Here is a 26,041-nt window from a genome sequence, read left to right as displayed (position 1 = left end):
CTAAGTGAAAAGGAGATGATGTTGAAACTCGGTTAATCTGCCATAGCGATGTGTTGGTCTAAAGATTAACAGTAAAGTAATGATATTCTGCTGAACTGAATATTATAACTTCAGAATAGGTATATTTTGTCAGAAATACCGTGGAATTTTTATGTGAAATCCCTGGAAAATTTGCCTGAATATCCTGGAAAATCCTGGAATTTGTTTTTGCCAGTTGCGTGGGAACCCTGCGTATCTTTAGGTGGGTTTCTTGCATAAAGTATTTCACCTTGACGACCTGGTAAAATAATAAACTGATTTGAAATGCTTCATCAACTTCTTCAGTTCACATATTTTGCATTCTTGATTAATACTGCCTGGATCTTCTTGAAGATGTATCAGACATTTTTCCCGAATAGAACTTGACATTTCTACATTTTACTCCTTAATTACATACTGCTGGTCGTATGCATAAATGTGCATTAAAAAAAAATTCTCTTGTACCCTGTAAGCATTTTTTGAATGTTTCATTTTCAGTAGATTTGGGTCTAGTCACTACTTGTACAGTTTTTATGGCATAAGTTGTAGTACCTTATTTCGGTTGCTATGAGATCCATATTTCGAATCTGTAACAAAAATGATTCGTTTTACTTTCGAATAGTTGCTTCTTTAATGTCACGTTCAGCAATTCTAGTGACACATGTCACTTATGATTCCCATGACCCATCACGCAGCAGTACGCCTCATACGGCGAATTATCCACCAAGAGTGTACAAATTTTCGCCCCGCATGATTCAGTACACTGACTTAGCAATCGTGGTAATTTTGTAAAACTTTGGTAGTCCCAGCAATAGACGTGTTTGTTTGTGTCGTATTCTGTAAGAATTTGGATGCAAATTGATGTTAAGCGGTGCAGTTTTGCTGTGCCGCTGCCTTTCTGTAGGTCTTTAACTTGAAAGATTTTGTGGAAGCTTTTTTGGAAGAAGTTTCTTAACCTCATATGAGTTTTGTTTCATGGGTAGTGTATTACACATTTTTTTTCGATTTTTCAGAACACACCCTTTTCTTGTTGTAGTTGTCGACTGTCTGACTGGCTTCTTTTTGTTTGCCATTCTTCTTAAGAATAGTTGACATGACGTGGATTTCAGGGGAAATGTGCTACTATTATCAACCTACAAAGAAACAAGAACATAAAAAATATAACAGATTGTTTAGTATTACGGCAATTCAAAGACTACTTATCACATATTATATTAAGTGTAATTATCTGTGTGCATATGCAATAAGAATACATGTACTATGCATAACTTCGAGAGTTTTGATAACTCCACATATCGGCAGACATGTTTGGAAGTTGTATTCACTGTAGAACACCAGAACACCAAGTATTTTCAAAACATAATGTAACTGCACAATAGTAAAATTATTGCTTTGGAATATTTTCCATAATACCATCGACCAACAAATCATAAAACTTTCCTGGAGGATTTCTCGCTACTCTGAATCTGTCATAATATAACGAATGAGAGAAAACAAGTAGAATTTTATATCACTTCTTTTTGGTAGAAAAATAAAACTGAATATTGATACAAAGTCATACTCGTATTTCCATGAAACTCGATTATCATAAACCCTGTGAAAACTATAAAATACATTTTATCTCTGCTGCTATTTGATGGATCAAGATGAAATTTTCATTTTAAGTTGAACATAAAATAGGACACACAAATACATTTTGTTATTAGTTTGCAGTATTGCCACATAATAAGTAAAAGAAGCTTGAGAAGGGATAATTGTAGGGAAATTTTCTTTCATTCATTCATTTATTTTTCCTTTGTACATAGAAATGTCGCGTCCATTACGTAAACTGAAAGCCTGCACTCTTACAAATCGATCGAGGTATAATTTTTCCCAGTGTTGCACTGACTGTCTGATCTACGGGCATTTAAAGAGATCTCATCAATGTCTATAAAAATACACGTGTGCTAGAGAGTTAAGGGCCCCAGGACGCAGGTGTTGCACTCACATGTTGACCAACAACTATTTTTTGATTCTAAGTACCTTAAGAAACATTACTAATATAGTAGTGAAAACCCCAAAGGGGGGGGATTTAAACTCACTTGGCCCTTGCTCTATTCGTTTTGTTGCAAGTGAAATGAGTCGCATATACAAAGAATTGGCGCATGAGACAAAATTAAGAAAGTGAAAACAAATAAATAAATAAAATGAGAAAGCAGAGATTCCCATCCTCTACTTATGACAGAGATATACTTTGAATAAGTTTTCTGTATCTGACGCAAGTTATCTTGATAAAATGTTAACCTGCATTCATGTTCTATAAAAGTGTTATGCTTTCGCCATTTTTTTATATATGCAACGATGTAGGTTAAATCCTGTTTCATGAATGTGAATGCAAATGCCAACATAAATTTTCCAGTATGATGCAGGAAAAAATGTGTTTGCTAATTGTTCCTTTTTAAGGCTGTTGCTACCTCTTTGTCAAGTCGAGTTTTCCCCTATCTAATAACATTGGAACTTTTTTCGAATTTTTCTCAGTAACCAATGAATAAATCCCTACAAAAATTTGCATGGAGTCAAGTCAATAATAAAGGATTCCTTATATGAGATTATAATTTTACTAAAAGCCTCCAATTAAGTTATTCATTCCCCCCCCCCCTTTTTTTTTTTTCATGTGAAGATTTGCAACAGTGCGATCTCTCTTTCTTCCTGTTTGTGTTAGCAGCGTGTGAGAAATTCGGGCTAACCATTTAAAACAGATTTTAAAACTCTGTCCATAACGCATCTGCGGAATGAATGTTTCTACCCCTGTCGCCTTTTTCGAGGACATATTTATGGCACTCAGGAAGAGTGGGCGCTCTTTATTTTCTTTGCTGAACCTATTGCTTTTAGTATATTTGTCCATTCTTATTGGAAGTTTTTGTGGTTACTTTCAAACCTAGCAAGGTGCCTCTTGCATCTCGTGTATTTCAAAGTCTTAGATTTAGTGATTGGTTATACAAATATAAATTAACAGACGGCTGTGATACCAGATCAATCTCCTGTGTGAAATAATAATAATAATAATAATAATAATAATAATAATAATAATAATAATAATAATAATAATGTATTATTATTATTATTATTATTATTATTATTATTATTATTATTATTATTATTATTATTATTATTATTATTATTATTATAGGGAATCCGTGGAACAAGAGCCTGTAAGGACCAGGGAATCTCAGTGCGGCTTTGACACTAGTAACCTAGTTAAAATGTGAGGTCATCACATCGGTTCTCCCTTGCCGGTAATGCTCGTTTCCCTGCCGCCTTTAGCGTGGAAGATCCTTATTCGATTCCCGGCGGGAGCTCATGTGGTTCGGAATCCACGTTAATCAGTAGTCTCGTTTCATATAGCCTCGCTGCTGAAAGGGACGTTAAAATCAATTCATTGTTTCCGTGCCGACACCAGCTGGGTTTTCACATTGAATACACTAGCGCTCTTTCACTTTTGTAACCTCACAGAAACAGGTAAACCAGTTAAGGTAGCATTTTGGACTAATAATTATAATTATAATATGTATCGCTTTAACAACTTTGAATACTATTATAGAATTTTTATGCTAAATAGTAATCATTTTTTTTTTTTTTTTTACCATATGCGAAGAAAATTTAGAAATAAACCTTCTTTGTTACACAAATTTGTTCTTAGCGTGAATGCTGTCGAATTCTATTCCTAGCGATGACAAATTTTTCGGTATTGATTCAGTATCGCGAATCAATTGGGAAATTGAGGAACTGACCACACATTACCCTTATTACAGAGCGCATTTGTAGGAGAAAGTGAACTTTAGTATCAGGGATTCTTTTATTACACAAGAAAGACATCTATACATAATGAAATAGGCTCCACTAGACAATGTAGATACAAATATCATTTTCTATTATTATAACTTTTCAAAACATGAATAGGGATTGATTTCTTGGTTACAGGATATAATGTAACCTGATAGTAATAACCTTGAAACTTACGAATTCTACACATGGAATATTTATTTCCAAACGGTGGAAGTGAAATTTCATATATGGCTACAACACATACAGTATTATACAAATACTACAACATATATTATTAACAGAATAATTTTAATTTTATACATAATCTTTTGATGCTTCATTTTAAAATACAGGCCTTACTTTTTATTGAAGTACACCCGTTTGTCAATGTCATACTTATTCAACTAAAACATTTTCGCATGAGTATAAAAATATGTAATGGAATACTGTTTCACCAAGCTACCACATTAATGAAATTCGAGTCGAGACAAAAAAATATACAAGTTAAAATATACACACACATCAGCGAGAACATTATGACTATCTACCTAATAGTCAGTATGTCCACCCGGCCTTGTGGCATGGTGCATTATCTTGTCCAAAAATGCCACTACCGTTGGGAAACATTTTCGTCATGAAGGGGTGTACGTAGTCTGCGAACAGTGTGACGCCTGGGCCGTTGTGGTGCCTTGCTCGAGCTCCACTAGGCACATGGATGCTCCCAGAAATTGGTTTCAAAACTGTTTCTGAGTGAATACTTTCTTCAAAATAATATTACAAATTATAAAAAGATTTCCGAGACATTAGAGTCGAGTCGAGATTTTTACGAGCAGTCTCGACTCGACTAGTGTCTCGAATCGAAAATTCGAGTCGAGAAATAAGTTTGTCTCGACTCGTCTCGAATTTTACAAAGTGTGTCTCAAATCGAATTCGAGTCGAGATTCGAGACATGTCTCGACTCGTGCGCATCTCTAGCTAGTGTCGTTTATAGCTTGTTTCGAGTGTTATTTATGAATACAGTTAGGGTAAACTTTCTGCTTAACTACAAGGAAGCCCGTTGGGGATGATTTGAACGTGGCAAGTATTATAGGGAGCTAGCTTGTTTACCAGCGGGGGCTGAGGTAAAGGGGGAAGAATTTCAACAATTTTTCTGCCTGACTCTTGCAATGCTCTCTTTCCTCCTTCTATATGTCAGCGTTGCCAGGATTAAAAATTTGTCACATGAATGTCATTCTGAAGAGTTAGTGTGAGTTGGTTATTTGTTGTGTGCTGTGGTTGCGGTTTTGTTGCTTATTATTCATTTCACAATGGCTTCACAGCGTAAGAGAGGGCAAACTATACGCAGCGAAGCTAGAGAAGTAATAAAGAAGACCATAGTGCAGTGCGACGAAGAAGCGAGGGAGAAAAAACTGAAGCATTTGTTATCACAGCCCAATTTGCGTGTGTCCACGTATACAGGGATCTTCGATAGGGATTGCATAATTGCATAAACTCTTTGAATTAAGTGAGTATTAGCTGAATTTTTCGACAACGCACTGGCAACCCTGCCCAGGACCGTCGAGTGACCGTTTCTTGGCGACGGGGTGGGGAACCTGCCAATCAACTCTGAATTCCTCAGCTTCGCATTAAAGCTAGCTCCCTATAATATATAGCATGCTATTACCCAGAAATCACATCTATTTATTTATTTTATTTATTTGCCATCAACACAACAGGCATAAGCCCAATTATAGTGTTGGTGTATTACACAATACATTTACAACAGTTTTCTTAAACATAAAGTTCATATTGCAGATGTCAATTTCTTTGTGTTTGATACATATTTTGTTATAAGTAGAACACATTCTCCAAATTGGTGATTTCAATAATACGTTGGTCCTTGCTTTTTTGCAATAAAACAGACCAGAGTTATTAGCACGAGTTTTAAGTGTCGGGACATGAAAATTTAATGTTGATATAAGATCCGGACAATTAAATTCATTTTGTACTATTTTATGGAGAAAAATCAAATCTGTCACATTTCGCCTTTGTTCAAGTGTAGGGATACAGAAGTTGTCTATTAGTACTAGGCTAGTCGACAAAGCGTTACCCCCCACAGCGAACGCGGCCTAAGTGGCTACACGGTAATTTTAGTTTCACCAAAGTTGTAAATCATACTATGAGCCAGTCAGGGTTTCCAGGTCTTTTCTTTTCATTTCCCGCGCCAGAAGTGGTAGACCTGGATTCGATTCTAGGCAGGAGCTTAGGTGGTTAGGGTCCCACGTTGAGCTGTAGTTCACGTCTGATGTAGCCTCGCTGATATAGTCGAAAGAGACGGAGCAAGAGGCATTTGTTTTTAAAGATATCCTCTGTATCGAAAACAAATATTAGACCCAATCAATAAATTCCAACATTTACACTACTTTATACTTTACTAGCTATGCACGTGCCTTTGGAGAATGGGGTTCCGGATTCGAATCCTGTGGGAGATCATTGAAAAGTTTCAGAGCATAAAGGTAGTTTAGATTCCACCTTAAACTGTAGGTTCACATCTTGTATAGCTTCGGTGCTGAAAGGACCGCTAAATTCCAAGCCACCAACTATAAAATTTACATCATGATATTTTTAACCAATTCTCTGGTTTAATCTTTTAATTTTTTTCCTCTCATGATTTTGGCTTCTTCTGAAATTCCTACTCTCTACCAATTTTAGCACCTTATTTTCAGTTTCAGAACAAAGTTGATAAAACACGAGCAGTTACAGTTAAAATAAATAAATAAAATAAAATAAAATAAACATATCTTTCCCAGGAATATTTCTAAGCTGCATGGAAAGAAATGTCTGGAAACTGAAACATTATGTGTTTGTTTTACAAAACTAAGTTTCGAAATAATTAGGCAACGTAGTTTTTCGGTCATTTCAAAGACTGGAAAGAGAATAAGATGTATTGAATCCCAATTTAAAATTATGGTCTTTGCTGTTTAAAACATTTTCGATATACCTAAGTACCAAACTATTAGAGGTGGCATTTTCCGCCTTTCTACTGTGCACACATCTATGGCTTAGACCATCTAAGGGCAATTGTTCCATCATCTAACATATCCACCCCATAAAATGACGCATAGCCGACCCTGGCCCTTTCGAGCTGTTGCGCCTTAAGGTTTGGTATATATTAGGTATATTGGAAGTTGGCACAACTTTAACAAAGAATTTATTATGATTATTATTATTATTATTCATAGTGAACATACAATTTGGCTCGATGTAGCTCTACTTAACAGTATTAAATGAAATTATAAAATAAGAATATTCTTACTTTCTTCATTCTGAAAATTCCGTTCCATTCCCTCCCAGTCTGGAACAAATATCGCGGCCACTTCTCTCCACATTTTTATTTTTAAGTCACGATTCATGTAGTTCGGATCTCTTAAATCATATAGGCATGGCCTATTTTGTATTTCGATTATAAACGCCTCTGTGTTAAACACACTAACCATGACTGGATATGTACACAGGACACGTTTTCAAACACAACTGAAAATTTCTCTTTGTGATTACACTTGTGGTTATCTGTTTGGGGGTGGAGTTCGAGCTTCGGAGATAGGGGCTCAAATTCAAGTTATTTCGTTGTTTCATCTTTTGCCTAAAGCCAAATATTTTGCTTATAGATTACCATGGCACCAGCTAAGTGTCAATCAAGTGTATCACGAGAAATTACCCTATTGTGTTACATAGATTTTTCTGTGATTAGCTAATTTTCGGAATTTCCTTCTATTTTTTGTGAATTTTCTTTTGTTATACACACACATACTTTATAACAGCAGAGTTCCAATCTCTGCACAAAGCGTCTTCCAAGCAGCTGTTTCTTGTTACAATCCCCTTGCCTGGCAACACGTCTTTCCTTTCTGTCCTTCCTTTTGAAATCTTTTAAACAGCAGGCGGTCTATTGTTCCAACCTGCACCAAATACGCTCGAGCCGGCGTTTTCTCAGCGATTTTATTGCTTTCGCGTTCATGTTTAGCCGCTCAGATTTAAATACATGGTCAGCGTATTTCAAGCATACGCATGAGCAATAAATGCGCTTTGCGATCGCTTCAAATAGCCGCCCACTTAATGTTAGATAATTTTCATAATATGGATAGACTCCAGTTGTCTTGTACGTCAAGTATTTGATAAATTTAGATTGGACCTTTTCCAGTTGGTGTGTGTATTGCTGTTGTGATGGGTTCCAAATCACAGCAGCATATTCCAGTTTTGATCGGACATAGGCATAATACATTTTTGTTAGTGTAGTACTATTGTTAAATTCCTTTCCAGTTCTAATTATGAACCCTAACATCTTGAGAGATTCGTTAACTATGTTCTCTATATGGTTATTAAATGTTTATATGTTTTGTATACCACTTTATTCAAAAAAGTTATAATAATAATAATAAAGTGATATTCGCTTTGGTATACACTAAAAGTATCTTTATTCAATAGAGACAGTTCGCTTCTAATTGCTTACAACTGTCTATCCATGAACGGGGGTAAAGCTAATGTAAAAGAAGAATGGATTTGTTCTCATTGTTTTTATTTCTTTTTTTCTGCTTTCAGCAAAGAAAACGTACTCCAACGCCTCCTCACTGAAATGCCATAAATATGTCATTCTTGAAAAGGGTCCCCTCGCAGCTGTGGACAATGTTCAACCTCAAATTAACCCTCCACAACCTGCTAGAAGAGAGAACCGAGTGTCGTCAATGCGTTGTTGCGATTTTTCACATGATAAAAAAGGGGGGAATGAATAACTTAATTGGAGGCTTTTAGTAAGATTATAAGCTCATATAAGGAATCCTTTATTATTGACCTGACTCCATGCAAATTTTTGTAGGGATTTGTTCATTGGTTACTGAGAAAAATTCGAAAAAAGTTCCAATGTTATTAGATAGGGGAAAACTCGACTTGACAAAGAGGTAGCAACAGCCTTAACGTCCATGGTTAAGAGAGAGAGTGATGATGATAATGAACGAAATAGTGGAATGAATAGATTAGGAGGAAACGGAAGAACACCGAGAAAAAACTAGGCACAAAGGCTACTTGACGCGAGCTGAGATGGACCCCACACGTCAGAAGTGAGCGCTCTACCACTGAGCTGCTGCGGCCCCGTTCATGGTTCTATATAGTGTGTGCAGTGTATATACTTCCTGCTGTAAAATAATCGTGTTGTTTTTAGTTCGGATTTTTTCTATGTTTAAAAGGTTGAGAAGGCAAACACGAAAGAGTTTACTGGAAACACGATGTTTATTAGACGTATTGAGATGTTTTTTATTAGACGTATTGAGATGTTTTTTATTAGACGTATTTAAAAACTAACTACTTTTGTAAATTCTCCCAGTGTACAAGGAAGTAGTTTGGCAAAGAAGACAATCATTGTATCGGTAATTTAATTGGAGCTGCAAAATGGTAGAAAACATGTGTAGTATGAAAAAATATTGCCAGTTCTTTTCCCTCTTAAAAAGATTTTAAAAAAAGAAAAAAAAACAGATTTCTAGTAAATCACCTTTAAATTAAAATATTGAAGCAGACTTATGATAAAGGAAAGAAAAGTAAACTCAGTGGTTGTGCAAGCACAATTTTGTTTTTGAGCATATTTGTGCTTGGCTCCCTTACTTCCTTATTTTTCCCTATTTATGACATCTGCAAGTCCATATCTCCACAAGTCAGGAACTGGGACTACAATTCAGTGTTAAGTGGAGAAACCATTCGGCAGCACCCCCATCAACTTAGGAAGCACTACAAGTTGGATCGATGGATCCCACATGATTTGACTCCGGGCCAGAAAGTAACACGAGCAGACACTTGTGTTTCTTTGCTGTCTCGTCTTAGGAAGGAGCCATTTCTGGACAGTGTGTTGACATACGATGAGAAGTGGGTCCTGTACGAAGCTCCACGGCGCCGTCATCATTGGTTAGCATTCCATGAACCGGTCCAAAACAGCCGAAATGAACCAGAAGAAGGTCCTCTTGTGTGGTTGGTAGACTGCTCGCGGCATCGTGCATCGGGAGCTGCTACCAGCTGGTCAGAGCATCAATGCAACTGTGTACTGTCATACTGTCAGCAGTTGAGCCGTGTTCAAGAAAAATTCAAAACTCTTGAGCCAGCACTGCTGAAACGCAAAGGGGTACTCCTGTTACAGGAGAACGCTAAACCCCACGAGGCTAGGATGACCCGGGACACCATTTTACGCCTTGGATGGGAAATACAATTGCATCTCCTTACTCCCCGGACATTGCACCATCCGATTATCACCTGTTCCATTCCTTGGACAATCACCTTAGAGGACCCAGTTCAAATCCCTAGAAGAGATTCAAAATGCACTTCATACTTTTTCTTTTTTTTTTCACGGTTAGCCAAGTTCTACCGCGATTGAATCCATGGAATGGTAGAAGGCCGCCGATGTTGATGGGGACTATTTTTGATCTTCCAAGTACGTCTTAGGTGACATATTGATGTTCAGAGATGGTGTGTGAAAAATCAACGGAACTTTCTTGGTTATCTTTATAGTACAAAAGACAGTTGTATTTTTAAGTTCAATTTCCATAATTAATACGTATATCGAAGATGGTAGAAAAGGAGCGAATAAGGTAATGTCATTTTTACATCACTTCGCTACTCAAAATTATACACAAAACTATAAACAAACTTATAGACATGCAAGTGAAACATCTTGAAATTTTCTGAGACTCGTGGGCTAGCCCAATCCAAAGCATATTAGATTAGTTCTTAGATATTTTCATTATCTTGTGAATGAGCTGCAATTACTAAACTCATTTAAAGTTACATTACCTTTTAGAGGACACTCGTTTATGGAGTGCGACACAAATATACACTTTATGTCGGAAAAGTACGAAACTTTTTTCTCTTGACAGATAATCACTAGCTCCATCTATTGAAGTAACATATGATCGGAAAACTGGATATATGCTCAACAAAAAGAGTCACAATCCTGAGAACCAATTAACGGAGTGTCAAGTTATAGCAAGAAAAGTGAGTGTATCTGGTGTCACCTCGTCATAAAAACACGATGGAGCATAGAATCAATATTAAATTTTGTTTCAATATAGGTAAAACATTTCCACAAACATTGAAAGTGATGAAACAAGTGAATGGTGATAAGTGTTTATCTCGTACACGTGTGTTCGAATGGTATACACGATTCCGGGACGGTCGTGAGTCCTTGAAAGATGACTCAAAGCCAGGTAGACCGAAAAACAAAAATCGCGATGAGTTGGTGGAACAAGTGCGTGAAATGCTCGCCCACGATGCGAATTCGACTGTGAGATCGATGGCGGAGGAATTAAATACGACGAAAGACATGATTCACGAAATTTCGACAAAGTATTTTTAAAAGACGGAAAATCTGTGTTCGATTTGTTCCGCAGACTTTAAGTGACGACCAAATGCTTGCTCGCGTTGAACATTGGAAGGACATGATTAAACAGTCAGGACGGAACAGAACATTCGTAGAATCAATTGTAACTGGTGATGAGCCTTGGTGCTTGAAGTACGACCTGCAAGGAAAACGTCAATATGCTACGTGGAAGTCCCCAGGTTCTCCAGAAGCGGAAAAATTTCGTTTTCAAAAGTCACATGATATGAGTGTCTTTGGTTCGTGTCCTGCAGTTTCCTAGGGGGGCTTAGGCATTTATAACAGTCCGGGATTCGATCCTCTATGTTTTGGACGTCTCCTTTAGACATCAATAGCAGTTCGGACTTTCTACCAAAACCGACCATATAACCATTGGAAAGTACGGTTCAGAATTCGGGTCAGAGCATTCTGGAAACTGATATAAAGACTGATTCTAATGGTATTCTCAATGCCGATACAATTTAATAATGCGAAAATTATTATGTTGTATAGGCATTAGTTATTTATGCTGAAAAGAAAAAGTAGATTAAAATCTCTTAAACTAGAAAATATAAATTTATACCATGATGATTATTTTGATAAAATATGCGAAATTTCACTTTTAATAAACAACACTGAAACTGTACAAACACATATTACATTACATTTTAGCACTTTGTTTTAAATAATTGAATATGATAATAAAATTTAACACTTGGCCCAATTATTCTTATTACAATCGCGGAAGGCGCGGTAGTCGCGGGTTACTGGTTGAACTTCACTACATCGTTAGCTTCTGCAATTTCGCACTGTCACTTTTCACTCACTTTGATGTTGAAGAGAGATAATCTTTGGCGGTTCCAGGGGCATGTCCTTAAGGTTGGGGGATGAGTTCCATTGCTTTCCATTTTATCTTCCTTCGGGTAGTCTTGAAGTTTCTCCATTGTACTGCTACTCCTTGTCGTCAAGACGACTTTACAAGCAACTATTACGAACAAATGTTTTACTTTTCAATTTTTTCTTTTTGAAGCAACAGTTTCATTATCATCAACGCACCATTTATTTAGTATTGGTTCATCGTTGCACCATGCAACTTTTAATGCGCTAAACACAATAATTAACTACATAACAAATGTACCATAGTACGCTCAGTGTTCTTTGTCTGCTCATCCGGAGCTGACTGGCTGGCTCTTTTTTCCATCTCTCCGTGCTTCTACCAAGCAGAGAGGCTCACAATGCAAACTGTTGATGTCAGAGCTAAAAATAACTATGACAACCTATAGGTAGGAAATTTTGGAGACGAAGTTTGCTCCTTCTGTTGAATTTTAGCACCGTATTTGGCGAAACGAGAGGGTCCACCAAGACATCCGTCGCAGACGAGACACACACATATATATGCATATTCGTCTGTTTGCTAAGAGAAAAATTCTTAAGAGTGCTTTTATACGAGGTTTACTTAAAAAGTTTTTAAGATGAGCTGGACCATATTGTTACATAGGCGCTCGGCAAGACGTTTGTTTTGACCAGGAATGGACCGAGCAGCGGATGGTTTGTCAGACCATTACACTTTTTAAAGTGTCTGCTTCCGAAATTTAGAAGACACCACCCACATTATTATAATTATCTGTTTCCTTCTTTGATAAAATGGCTTCGGCCGTCCGAAAGTTACATAGTGGGTTGCGGACGCCTACTAATGCCGATACGTGCTATGCAAGTACTACAAATCGTAACAGGATAATTATGTTGTTACACAAACTTTTTTTTTTTTTTTTTTTTTCGAATTACCAAAATCATTGCAAGTGTCAATTTCATAAAATACAAGCAGTCCGGCTCAACGAGGTTTTTGTTTACCCTAGACCTGCTTGAGGCTTTTTGAACACAAAAACAATTTCAAAAGGTTTCACTTGCCAACAAACGACTAATGTGAATGTATAAACTATTATGTGGTTTTCAGCAATTCTGATTGCTTTAGGAAGCAATAGCTCAAAACACAAAATTGGTTTCTCAATATTTATGATAATGGCATTACACAAAGAATTGACTAACTTTTTACAGCTCAACTTGCAATTTCTTTTCTTATGCGATATTTTTCTATGCACACCAATTTCACTGTATTCAGATTGAACACTAGATTGCCTTTTTCGTTTCACTAGGTTTTTCCGTTTACCTGTGCGCTTGACCTTTGCTATGGCGTCACACTCAGCTGATGGCACATCACTGATAGTAATTGGTGATTGACATTTAATTTTACGATTACATTCATTTTCAAATCGCTTAGGCATATACAATATGCTGACCCAATTACCATATTCTTCCTGAAGAGGTTTGTGATTTTTGTTAACTACCTGTGATGCATGGTCGGCACCTAGCACGTTTACTACATTGTAAACTTCCAAATGACTAATGTGATTTGATTTGAAATTTTGAACACCTTTTTCAAAAATACATGCAGAATATTGGTTATCATGGTGCAACAAAACAACTTTACGTTTACGACTACTTGTTAGTGCATTGTATTGACTTTGACATTTAATTCTCACATTTATGGTGATTTATAAGATTCTACCTTGCTGCAAAACACTCTCGTAGGGTGTTATATTTTATGGCATAGACTACTCCATTCGTTAATTTAACAGCCTACAGGCACTTTTAAATCTTTACAATTTTGCTTTATTTGGGTTGAATATGCCCTTGTATATTAAAAACTGCATCAATAAGTTTGAAAAGAAAAATACTAAACGGAAGCAGAAAATCAGAACAGTTAACTTTGTATGTCATAAACTAGAATTGTTCCCATTCTTACATTAAATTTGTTAGATTGTTCTGCAAATTTTACAATAAATATAATTGATTGCTGCTATCGTGTCTTTACCAATAAGTCATGCAGTAACCACCGTAAGTAATAATTCATATATATAAATTTAAGAAAAAATGGAAGCAAATTTTCATTAGAGTCACCGGTGCACATTTACTGTACGGATCCACAGATTTGTAAAATTTACAGAACAAATTTGTAGTACTATTTTAATAGACTAGTGTGTTACTAGTCGAAATATTTTGTCTTCCTACCTGTGGGAGATACGCAACTACGTAAAAATGCATTAATATAAGTCGAACGTGTCATGCACGGATTCCTATAAGGTAGCTGGTAACCATAGTATGTGAAGTGAAGAGAAGTATCTGAAGTCAATGTGCCAACTCATAACGTGAAACTATACAAATGTCCTCGAGCTAAAGTTCCACATAATTATGAAATTTACGTCAGTAATGTATTATGTTACTTTGGACATTTGTGCTGTATCGCTGGTCCACATGAAAATAAATAAATAAAAAAAATATATCAAAATGTACTACATCTCGTTAAATTAGATTAGATAACAATATATTAGGTTAGGTTGTGATAGAGGTCAATTACCTTGAAAACAGAATCGTGTAAACTTTACAACAACTTATAAAATAACTATATGCATATACATGTGGAGTTCGGATATATGGCTTAAAAACTAGTGTAAAAACAAACCAACCTGTGCTAGGTGGCCACTACAAAGCTCAAATGCTATCTAGTCGAGTCAGAGCAGGGCGAAGCTAGTGGACCCGCACGATAGAGCGGAGGTGCGTTCGAAGGTTGCAGGTGCGTCAGACACGGCGTGTACATGCGTAAGCGAGGTGATTGAAAACAGTGGGTTTTGATGATGATACGAGTTTCAATAGCACTTGCCATGGTTTCATACTAATAACTGCCCACTTGTAAACATAAATTACACTTTCTGCACAGTTTGCAGAAATACATTGCCGTAGTGGCCCACCTAGCAAGTTAGGTTGGTTAAGTACATTAGGTTAGGTTATAATTCGATAAAACTCAAACACGGGTGTCAGAACCTTGAGACATATGTGCCATTTCCACAGTGTTTTCCCGCTACTAAATCATAACAAGTGTACCTCTCCATCAAATAGACCTTTCCGCCTTCATATGTAATGCCGCTCACATAAAAACAACCAATAACAACAGACACTTTCTTAACTTCAACTCTTCCCATCACATGACTATCACTCATTCATCAGATATCAAAATAAATTAACCAATTCACCCGCAAATGTCCTAAAAACTGATCCGGCGATACAGCACTTAACCCTTGACTTTTAACACAAATATACAAGCAATGGAAACATCCATATATTACCTATGACGTCTTTAGTAATATACAAATACATTATTCAACATATAATTTGATACCGTATATAGTGTTTGGACTATCCTTGTTTATAAGTATGCACACCTTCGCTATCAATCGGGCCACTCCTCTCTATGCTCCTACAATAACTCGGGTTGATAGCATTCATGCTCATGCGCGCCGATAACGTGGGTGCTCCGGGGCTCGAGGCACCCACACAAATTACTTTTTGAGTGCGGCGCACCCACAAGATTTTAAGTTTGGACATAAGTTTGCACACGTTTCTGTTCGTTTAAGTCAGTCGTGTTACCGACTGATCTAGGTCAGCCCCAACTTATCCTTATAGTACCGATATATTTTACTTTATCACAGCGCGGCCCTTTATGACAGCGTACATAAAAGATTTTAATTAAAAATAAATCAATCAAATATCTAGACTTCCTTGAAAAAACATAGGCCAACACGCTCCGCCATTGATACGCAGCCACATAAATTTTGGAAAGTCGACGCCGTTGTTCATGCTTTTTAGTGACAATCTAGCACAAATTGGTTAGTGTCTTTTGCGCAATATTTGTTAGCGTGTACATACACTCAAGCTACGCTAAAATGGATCTGTACAAAGGAATGAAAGTCCACACCCCAAGAATGATTATTTAAGATCCAAAAAGTCGATTTCCTGAAAAAGAAATATAAATGCAAAGAACCTGTTCTTGGATCCGTACATAAAGGTGCACCGCATCGCCAATTGGTAACATTATGCAAACCCGGCAGTGAAATAATAAAATAAACTTTGCTTAATTAAGAGAATGAAATTTACGTACACCATTGCTGGTTTCTGGAATGAAGCATAAGCAACTGGCAACGCAAATGTAAACTTAAATCTTTGCTATTTTTCTGAGCGGAATTGGTGTGGCGATGTAAATGTACGGTATATCAAGATTTGAGTTTTGAAAGTCTTGTCCGATTAGAGTCGTGGGGAGGGGTTCCTTGCTGACGTACCTGTTGAATAAAGTGACATGGTGAGACGTGGCAATACGATGAGCTAACTTAACCTAAAGTTTCCTTCTCTACTCTACATTTCAAATGGCAGAATTTTGAATGTAAGGAAATCTAACGTAAAGTAACATAACTTCTCTGCCCTACATTTGGAGCGCATACCCCTGGTGCGAAGGGTCCCCACATCGATTTCCCACCAAGAAAATTTGTTTTGGACAACATCGTGTCCGTTGGTTTTTAGGATACTCCTGTTTCCTCATACATTCTCATTCCACCAATTCTTCCATCATCATTCACTTGCTTCAATTGTCGTCTCTTTTATCCTAAAGAGCATAATCGTGGAACGTTAAACTTAAAGATTTCATTTTTCTATTCTACATTTGACCATTGAGCTAATTCGCCTAACCTATTCTACCCTACCCTAAATTTGAAAATAATGGCAAAGCATTCAGCTAACGTAAATTAACTTAACCTACAATACTCTAGGTTACATTATCGCACGCCACTGTAATATTCTCTACTCTTCCCTATCTTACCCTATACTTGAATGCAAAAACCGAACGTTGGATTCAAGAGAAGACGGTATTTGCGTGAAGCTTAGTGTAGTTTGTAGCCAAACATTACTTAGGAAAAAGTGTTCACCCACCCTTACTTGAAAATGTCGCTTAACAGGCGAATAAAAAAGCCTGATCTGTTAGAATAGAGCTATTCTTTATTATTATTATTATTATTATTATTATTATTATTATTATTATTATTATTATTATTTGCCTTTAATATTTGGACCTAAGATATCCATAATAGGTTTGGTTTGGAGTTTAGCATCCCTTTTAGCAGCTAGGCTATATATGACCCGGTCCTACAGCTTAACGTAAGATCCGAACGGCGGATCTCCCACGCCATCCCGCTTACCAAAAAAAAAAAAACTATGCGCTCCTATGTGCATTTTGAACTATTAGAAAGAGCTTCCTTTTCAGTATTTGATGTTTTTTTAAAGGCTATGTTTGTCCACCAGCATTAAACATATTTGCCTTCCCAAGGAGTCAACTTTGCCCGCTTTCTTCCCTTATCTAGTACGAAAAGTTACCACATACTACGCGAATCAGTTTTCAGTTGTTACTACATTCTTTTAGCCAATCAAACGTATGACATTGTATGACATCATATCGTAAACGTCATAGTTTTATACAGCTTCCGATTATTCGTGGAGAGGTTAATCTTTTCTCACAAATTGTTGGTGCAACGATGTAAGATTCTTATCCAAAGATAAAAATAATCAACGGATTATCTTATCCGATCTTAATCCTCGGTTGGTGCATCCGAGCATGAGAAATACATAATATATTTCAGAGAGAGTACTACTATCAACGAGGTAATATAGACTAGAATTATGGAAAAGGTACTGAGTTTACTTGTGGTGCTCTAGATGCATTTATGGTATCTAGAATACCCCTTAATATTCTATCTCTGTTATAGGTGAAGGCTTCAACAGAGTTCGAGTTGGTCAGCTAAGTACTCCAGTTGGTACCTTACACTTATCTGTGGCTTACAGAACGAAGATGACTATATCTCCTCAACATACGGGGAAAGATAATTCCATCATGTTGAAGAGTGATCACTTCCATCCCGATTTGAGTCCGCGACATATACGTCACCAACAAAGGTAAAATAAATAAGTAAATAAATTATTAAAATAAAATGAAGATAAAAATAAAGTGAAATAAATAATATATGAAAACGTTAAAATATTAATTCGACTAACAAGAGAACTTCGCAGTGTGTTATGCTGATCTTGGTTTAGGCTATACTTGCCTGGTTGCACTGTGGTTGAAAATATTCCTTCCCTGTGGTGTGCGTTTTGGAGGTGAGGACATTTAAATTTAGAAAGAGTAATCACTTTGATAAAGACTCAAGAATTTATTTTAAGCGGTTAATATGTATTGTCTCCTTTAGTGGAAAATACAATGCAAAAGCTGAGTTTTTGAATAATGCAAAATAAAGTGTGCTTTTCAAGGGAAGGGGTAAATGAAAAGGAACAATTTTAGTTAAAGCGCAGTAAATTCTATTTCTTGAAAGCAGTAATTTAGGGAATTTTATAATTACTTTTCACATTACTTAACATCTTAAAAATTATATGATTGTCTCGTCTCGTGGCATCAGTAGGTAATTAAATACAAGATAGAACCTTCTCCTCTACTTGTTTCCTAACAACTTCCTTATTAAATGCTTAATTTTTTCTGTAAACATTTATTGAGTTGAAAACTTTACAATGCATTTAATTAAGTAGTGATACTTCAAGACGATACAGTCATATAATTTTCAAAACGAGACAGCATTTTCACGAGACGAGTCGAGATTTTAATATGTCTCGTCTCGTCTCGTGACAACACTGGTGATGCCATGGGGCAATATATTTAGTTCTCGTGTATCGCCTCTATAACGAGCGGAGACTTCGAGATGAGACAGACAATTTTTGAAACGAGACTGTTTGCACAAGATCAAACGATACAGCCCACAATCTCGTCTTTTGGCAACATATTAAATTAGGAACTTCGTGTTAGCAAAACTTCACAACCGTCGAAATATCAGCAATCGCCGAAAACAATAAGTAAACAAGTAGTGAATTCCTGACAAATATCATACTTCGATCACTTTAAATGTAGTTATTCACTAATAATTACAGAAATGTTTCTACTAAGGTGAAAGCAGAACGGTTAATAACGTTCTCAAATTATTTAATAGATGCTATGCATTTGTTGCATGTCGCCGTAATCAATCGAATAAATACTTCATAAGTAGTGTACAAAGACGTCTTTCATCTAACACAAGTGAAGTATTACGCTGCAATGTATCATTCTGGTAAATATCTCAGATTTTAGTGTGACTTTGAACACTGAAGCGAATGAAAATGCCGACTGATTTTGATTTTCTTTGTAGTTCTTTGTCAAAGAAGAGATGTCTAGATAATGGACGAGCACGCCTCCAAGGAGAAGAGGCTAAAAGAAATGGTCATGTGATGAAGTCAATGCATGCACCCCGTAGACTTCAGTGAATTGAATCGTGCTGTATCAAATAAAAATGAATGGAGCTATTTTTTTCGGAACGCAGATTATTGTAACATATTCTTGTTGCCGAGAGATGTTTTGATACTAGTTGCACTTCTGGCAACGACTCATTGCAAACAGTACTCCCTGCTAGTGGTGTTGCTAATACGTGTGACTATTGCACACAGGGTCCCGAGTTCGATTCCCGATGAGAGAGTATTATGCTCTTTTTTGGTCAAAGTTTTGATTTCTGTATATACTTGGCACATCGTTTTAGAAATTAAAATTTCAAGTGTTTTGAAATTTATTAATGTAGCCCTCAAAAGTACTGTTTTATATGAACTCGTCTCCATATTAGTAAGATATCCAATGGCCTTCTGCATTAATAACCGCTTGCATTCTTCACGGCATCCCATCAATGAGACGACACAGGTAACTTTCGCTTTGAGCAACTTCCTCCCATGCTTCTTCGTGTGGGTAGAAGTGTTGCAGGTTGTGCGTGATTCTCTAACACCTTCAGGTACACAGCGGACGTCTCGCTGTGGTCCATACACACCAACGATTCCAGTACATGCCAACAGAAGCATTCCCAAACCATACAGCCGCCCCTACCTGCCTGTACAGTGCGCACTGCGCATGAGGGATCTATAGCTTCGTGCTGTTGACGCCACACACGCACACGTTCGTCCGAGAGTAGTAGCTCAAACCGTGAATTATCAGACCAACACACCCTTTTCCAATCATCGATGGTCCAATTAGCGTGTTCCTGTGCCAGAGCGTAACGAAGTCGGCGGTGACGAGTCGTAAGGAATAAGTGACGAGTGTGTCGTCTGCTGTAGAACTGCATGCGTGCCAATGTACGCCGTATAGTTGCGTGGGATATAGGTGTTGTGCATCCACCATTGTATTGGTCAGGTAATTCCCGTGCACTGATCTTTCATTTGGTTGTCACGAACTGTTTGACGCGACGCTCGCCTCACGTTTTGAACTTCCGTATACCCCTGCAGTTCCGCGTCTTGGAGACCGTTACCCACTTTGTTTCCACTCCTTGCATACATTTACTGCACAGGAGCGTGCATGCTGTCTGGGTTATTGACGCACCTATAGCCCAGCTATCCACAATCATGCCCGATTAAAGTGCGGATAAATCCTGCCTAACTTACACTATAACAGTGTGCTCTCTGCCAACATGTAACTTCGAGTGTGTTCTTTCTCTGCAGTGTTACCAGTCGGAGTGGTCATATAATCAGCTCGGTTGCTGACATTTGTGTGAAAGGGTGGTTGCAATTCAGTGAGTACTCAGTGTAAAGGTTATATCTTTCGCTACTGGCGCTCTTGAAATTAAAAGAAAAACACTCCTGTTTCCACCGTAGTGGTAAAATTTCTGTAATTGGTAGTGAATAACAACGTTCAAAGTGTTCAAAATGCGATATTTGTTAGGAATTCACTATGTGTTCACTTAATTAAATGTTTTCGATATTTTCTGATATTTCAAGTTTTTCTAACACAAAGTTACCTAATAGTGTTGCCACGGGACGATGCAACATGAGATTGAGGCTTTCTCGTCTGGTCTCGTGCAAACACCGTAATTTTTGAAACGTTAAGTAATGTGAAATGTAATTATGAAATTCCCTAAATTACTGCTTTTAAGAGAGAGAATGTACTGAAAGCATTCTTTATGCGCCAATGAGCATACAGAAAATAATTATGAAACTTTGCAAACAAAAATGAAGAATAGTAATACAGGAGCATGAATGCCATTTTTCTTACTTTGATAATGTGATGAATTTTAACCATATGTAGTAGTTTAATTTTTTCTAATATACAAAAAACGACAAAATAAATACTTAAAAATAGTAGAAAAAATTTCTGCGTACGGAGCTCGAACTGCCCTCAATCACATTTATTGATTGACTTTACGCTCACGCTGACCAACTGCCTACCGATTTCTTACATATACGTCTGTTCTACTACAAGATATGATGTTCATTATGATCATGTTCTAATTCGTCCCTTTTGATAGATAATTCCCACTGTTTCCGTTATTTATATGGATTCTGCAGGTATAGGAAATGTTAGAAATATTCGATTAAATGTTTTGCTTGTGGATATAAATCCACATTCTTCCAAGAGGGACGTAGAGGTCTCAATTCTACGTTGAATTACAGAATTCTCTCCCGGTCTAGAAAAGCACCCTTTTCAACAGAGTAGGTAATTTTCGTAATTTCGGCCAAATTAAGGTTTTTGCTTCTAATTTCTTTATCTTCTAATATAAATAAAATAAAGAGTTTGTTTGTGTGTTTGTCTGTCTGTGTGTGTGCGGCCTGTGGACCAGACGAGTGGACCGAAAGTTACCAGATTTTGATCAGGGGTACCAGGCCCCAGATCAAGACGAAGCCCTTTTTTCAGATTTCTAACCAGGGGCCGTTAACCGGAACTGGCTTGGGAACCAGACAAATTGACCGAGAGTTACCAAATTTTAGTCAGGAATACCTTGGTCCAGGCTCCAGACCACAGTTAAAAGTTTTTGGCAAAATTCGAACCAAGGGGGGCGTTTACCGGAACATGTAAAAGTAGTAGAAAATGACCGATATTAGTGTCGAATTCATAGTTTTCGCGGTCGCTGAAATCAATGGTGAAACTCCGATCGCATTAACTTCCAAATTCACGCTATTCGGCTCCGGGCCAGAGGTCACCGGGCGGGGGGGGGGTGAGAGACATGTAAAAATAATCAAAAATGATCGATATTAGTGTCGAATCCATAGTTTTCGCGGTCGCTGAGATCAATGGTGACACTTCATTAGCGATGACTTGCAAATTCAGCTACAATTGTATGCGGGCCGGGGGTCGGCGGGGGGATACCAAGACATGTAAAAAATAGCCCAAAATGACGGATATTAGTATCAAATCCATAGTTTTCGCAGTTGCTGAAATCAATGGTGACACTTCCATTAGCAATGACTTGCAAATTTAGTTACAATTGCATGCTGGCCGGGAGTCAGCGGGGGGATACCGAGACATGGAAAAATAACCCAAAATGGCCGATATTAGTATCAAATCCGTAGTTTTCGCGGTCGTAGAGAACAATGGTGATACTCCCACAGGCGTTGATTTCCAAATACAGCCCCCGTGCAAAGCATGGGTATATTCAACTAGCTTTAAAATAATATTGAACACAAAAAATAAAAATTTTTTCGTCAGTAACCTATCCTGCTGTGGAAACCTTTCAAAATTTCCAACATATAAAGAAAACAGATATTTTCAAAAATCGTCAGATTAAAGAGACGCGTCAATTATTTCCTCATACCTGTACTTCGAGAAGATTGGCTTTATCCATTTCATCTTCAACGCGTGCAGCATCTTTATCCAGGACAGTGAATATGTTACGTTTCGTGCATGGGTAGAGGCATATTGTAATGGCTTTTGATTCATTCTGTTTCCTGACGCCACTTTCACCTGGAACAGGATCAACATCATCTCCAATCCACATCGTTGGAAAGACGAAAATCCTAGAGGAACAACAGTAGAAATAACAAAAAATATTCGCTTTAAATGTGTGAGCTGGGATTTTTGATGATAAGATTATTGGTTCCTTTTTTCCTGCCTTAGCATTTGGCCTGTGAAGTGTACTTGCAGTTCCTACGCGATGACTTACCAGGACTACAAGGGTACCTCTTTTCAAACTAGGTTGTCAGTAATATACCAGCATGATGGACCACAATCTCACGCTACCCAGGTTATACGTCAGTGTCTTGATGAAAAATCGCTGGATCGGTCGGGGAAGACCAGTTAACTGGCCTCCTTCTTCACCTGACCTAACACATAGATTTTTGCTTGTGGGGGGTGGTTGGAGGACGGTGTGTACAAAGACAGCTGAAGAGAGAAATTGGACGGAACATCGTCCAGGCATTCACCACCATCGATGAGTGCATAGAAACATCAAACGGGCAACAAGAATGTAATGGCCCATACTGCAAAATGCATCGAAGAAGATGGTATTTGGAAAACCTTTGATCACATACCATAAACTGTATCAAAAAACCCTATGTTAAGTTTTTATTTGGTATCTACTGTACCTTCGTTTGCTGAATTTACTTTTCTACTGTAGCGCACAAACGGCGTCCAATTATATTTTCACAACCTTTCTGGTTTTTCTATACACGACTCCAAAAGTGCATTCCCTTCTATAATTCTTCCTTTCCTGCAATAATAGGCAGCCCAGAAAACAGGGTCGTTGGGGTGATTGAGAATTAGAAAGGCGTTGAACCAAACCTCAGTTTTGTTACAAATATACCAATGTGGCAAACTCCAAATAAGAAAAAAAAACATAGTTAAAAATGACTATTTTATTATCGTGAGGACAATGGATGACATAAAAGTTACAAAATGTTCTTACTTAGACAGTTCAAACAAGATGAATGGTAAGAAATAGATATCAGAGGAAAGCAGCTTCTCTCCTTTTTTTTTAAAAAAAAAGCTGTAAAAATAGAAAAATATTACATAATCTAAAGGTTTAATATAAAAGCCTAACAGGACAGCAACAAACTTTCACGAGAAACGGAGAGAGAGACGAACACGAACTAAGGAAGGGCGCGGTGGGTCAGTGGTAGAGTGTTCACCTCCGGTGTTTGGTGCCCCTGGTTCGATCCCAGTCGTGTGGACAAAGGTGTGGTGTTAAGACAGGAAGGTGTAGTTTTCCACTATTTTCGGTTTGAATAGAGAAATGAAAGTCAAAACAAAACTCATTCTTGTTGCTGAATTTGTGTGGAAAACTATCTCGCTATCTAATATCATTTTTGGTCTTTGGCGTTCAGCGTTATAACCGGAAACGGTCAATTTCTACCTCTTTGGTTTGACTAGAGAGCTAACGGAGTAGATTGAATCTGTTGTTGGAACTCTAAATCAAATCTAAGAAACCACTTGTCCCTCTCTCTTACAGTTTTTGCTCTACGAAGATCACTATTGAGACTAAAAGTTCTTGTAAATTTCTGCCACTTCCGGTTTCAGTTGAGAGATGTTATCTGAAAAAATTTTATTTTTTCTCGAAATGCTAAATTGATTCCAGGAGACTATTTCTCGCTCTCTTAGTATTTTTGCTCTATGGTGATAGTTAAAACCGGGAATGGTTAATTTCTACCACTTCTGAATTGACTAGAGGTTTAATAGAGTAAATGGAACATACTATTGAGACAGTGGATCGATTCCAAGAAGCTATTTGTTCCTTCTCACAAATTTTTGCGCTATGGGAGCAGAAACCGGAAATGTTTAATTTCTGCCACTTCCGGTTTGCATAGGAGTTAGCGGAATAGATGGAATTTACTGTTAGGACGCTGAATCGATCCCAAAGAAATCGCTTGTAGTTATTTCTTACTGTGTTTGCTCTATAGAAATATCGGCAGTAATAGTCAATTTCTATCGTTTCTGGTTTAAGTAAAAGTACGTGAGTAAAGATAGTAACATTTCTTCAGATGTAGAATCGATTCCAAGAAAACTGCTTGTCGCTATCTTTTCTGTTTTTATTCTATGGCGATTAACGTTGAAACCGGAAATGGTAAATTTGTGTCACATTCGGTTTGAATAGGTGGTTGTAATATGAGGTTGGGCCTATTTTTAGACGCTGAGTCGATTGTAACAAACCGCTTTTCTTCGATATCTCTTATAGTTACCTGTCGACAGACAGACAGATGGACATAGCCGTTCTGCAAGACTTCCAGCACGTATGCATAGTATTGTTTCAATGTCCAAAATATAGTTTTTTTATTATTATTATTGCTTGTTAAGGTGAAGGGAAATGACTGACAAAGTTCTATTACAGAAGGTTAAACAATTTAAACTTAGTAATTTTTATTTCTTTCGTATGGTTTGCTATTTATCGTAGTATTTGTCACATGTATCTAGGAGTAGAGGATATTTGACATAAATGAGGCCATGATTCAAAGGATTAATAAAACAGCTATAGACACAGTTGTCTCTTCCTTTCAATTGATGCTAATAATACTCCCTAGAGCTCTGTAAATTATGCAACTAGAGCGTGTTAGTTTAATGATATAGAGATCAAAATTTCGTTTTAGTCACCATTAATTTATAGCTTTCTAGGTGAAAGTTTTCTGTTTTGGTCCTTGGAAGAAAAGGACTAGAAATTTGATCACGAGATGAAAGGCAAGTTCATTTCTAGCACGTAGTGTGGATGTTCCCTGTTTAAAGGTAATGTGATATTACCCCTCCTTGGTAATAAGTTCATTCCGTACATGACTCTTGCCATTTTACTGCACCCCGAAAGTTCCAGCTCGTCTGAGGATCAGAAAACTTACAGTCTTTAAATTGCTTGATAGGCAAATTCATGTTCCATTGGGACCACGAACACCGATCCGATACATAGGAATACTTTGGCACAATGCAGAATTGTGTTTAAGTGAATAGAGAGGTCTGCCCAAATTTTCAGAAGTCAGGGAAGACTTTAAATATATTGCAGAAGCTTGGGACGGAATAATTTTTCGAGACATAGATTGGCTTTCAAACAAATTAAGAGTGGAAATTTTTGTACACTAAAGCATGAAAATAATAAGAGAATGTGTAACTTTATGTATTAAATTACTGATAATAATAGTGAAAGTAACATATACGTATCATTTTCTTTGCAG

At 37.2% G+C, this 26,041-nt stretch overlaps 2 protein-coding genes across 5 annotated transcripts in view; one reads left to right on the top strand and one right to left on the bottom strand.

Annotated features, from left to right (window-relative positions):
* Atg13 (Autophagy-related 13) overlaps positions 1-26,041 on the top strand; it is a 101,215-nt gene that overhangs the window by 47,705 nt on the left and 27,469 nt on the right. For all 4 annotated transcript variants that reach the window (XM_081728650.1, XM_081728649.1, XM_081728647.1 and 1 more), the window contains exon 4: positions 17,833-18,019. In XM_081728650.1, the coding sequence (XP_081584776.1) occupies positions 17,833-18,019 (187 nt within the window). The remainder of the gene's footprint in view (positions 1-17,832; positions 18,020-26,041) is intronic.
* Positions 268-26,034, bottom strand: LOC145662779 (uncharacterized). The gene is made up of 2 exons (XM_081728651.1): positions 22,708-26,034; positions 268-1,151 (listed from the first exon to the last, which is right to left on the bottom strand). Exons 1-2 carry the CDS (start codon positions 22,888-22,890, stop codon positions 927-929), a joined length of 408 nt encoding a protein of 135 aa, XP_081584777.1. The 5' UTR covers positions 22,891-26,034; the 3' UTR covers positions 268-926.

This window comes from Thermobia domestica, chromosome 10 (assembly GCF_964235325.1).
Source record: "Thermobia domestica chromosome 10, izTheDome1.hap1.1, whole genome shotgun sequence".
Taxonomy (NCBI): Eukaryota; Metazoa; Arthropoda; class Insecta; order Zygentoma; family Lepismatidae; genus Thermobia; species Thermobia domestica.
Note: the sequence above shows the minus strand (reverse complement) of the source record. Positions and strands in the feature narration are given on the sequence as shown.

What these genes read in the sequence shown, in the direction of transcription:
- LOC145662779 (XM_081728651.1), bottom strand. Translation starts at nt 22,890, where the DNA reads ATGTGGATTGGAGATGATGTTGATCCTGTTCCAGGTGAAAGTGGCGTC. An exon ending in CCAATCTTCTCGAAGTACAG is followed by an intron (nt 1,152 to 22,707) that starts GTATGAGGAAAT and finishes GTTTCTTTGTAG; the next exon opens with GTTGATAATAGTAGCACATT.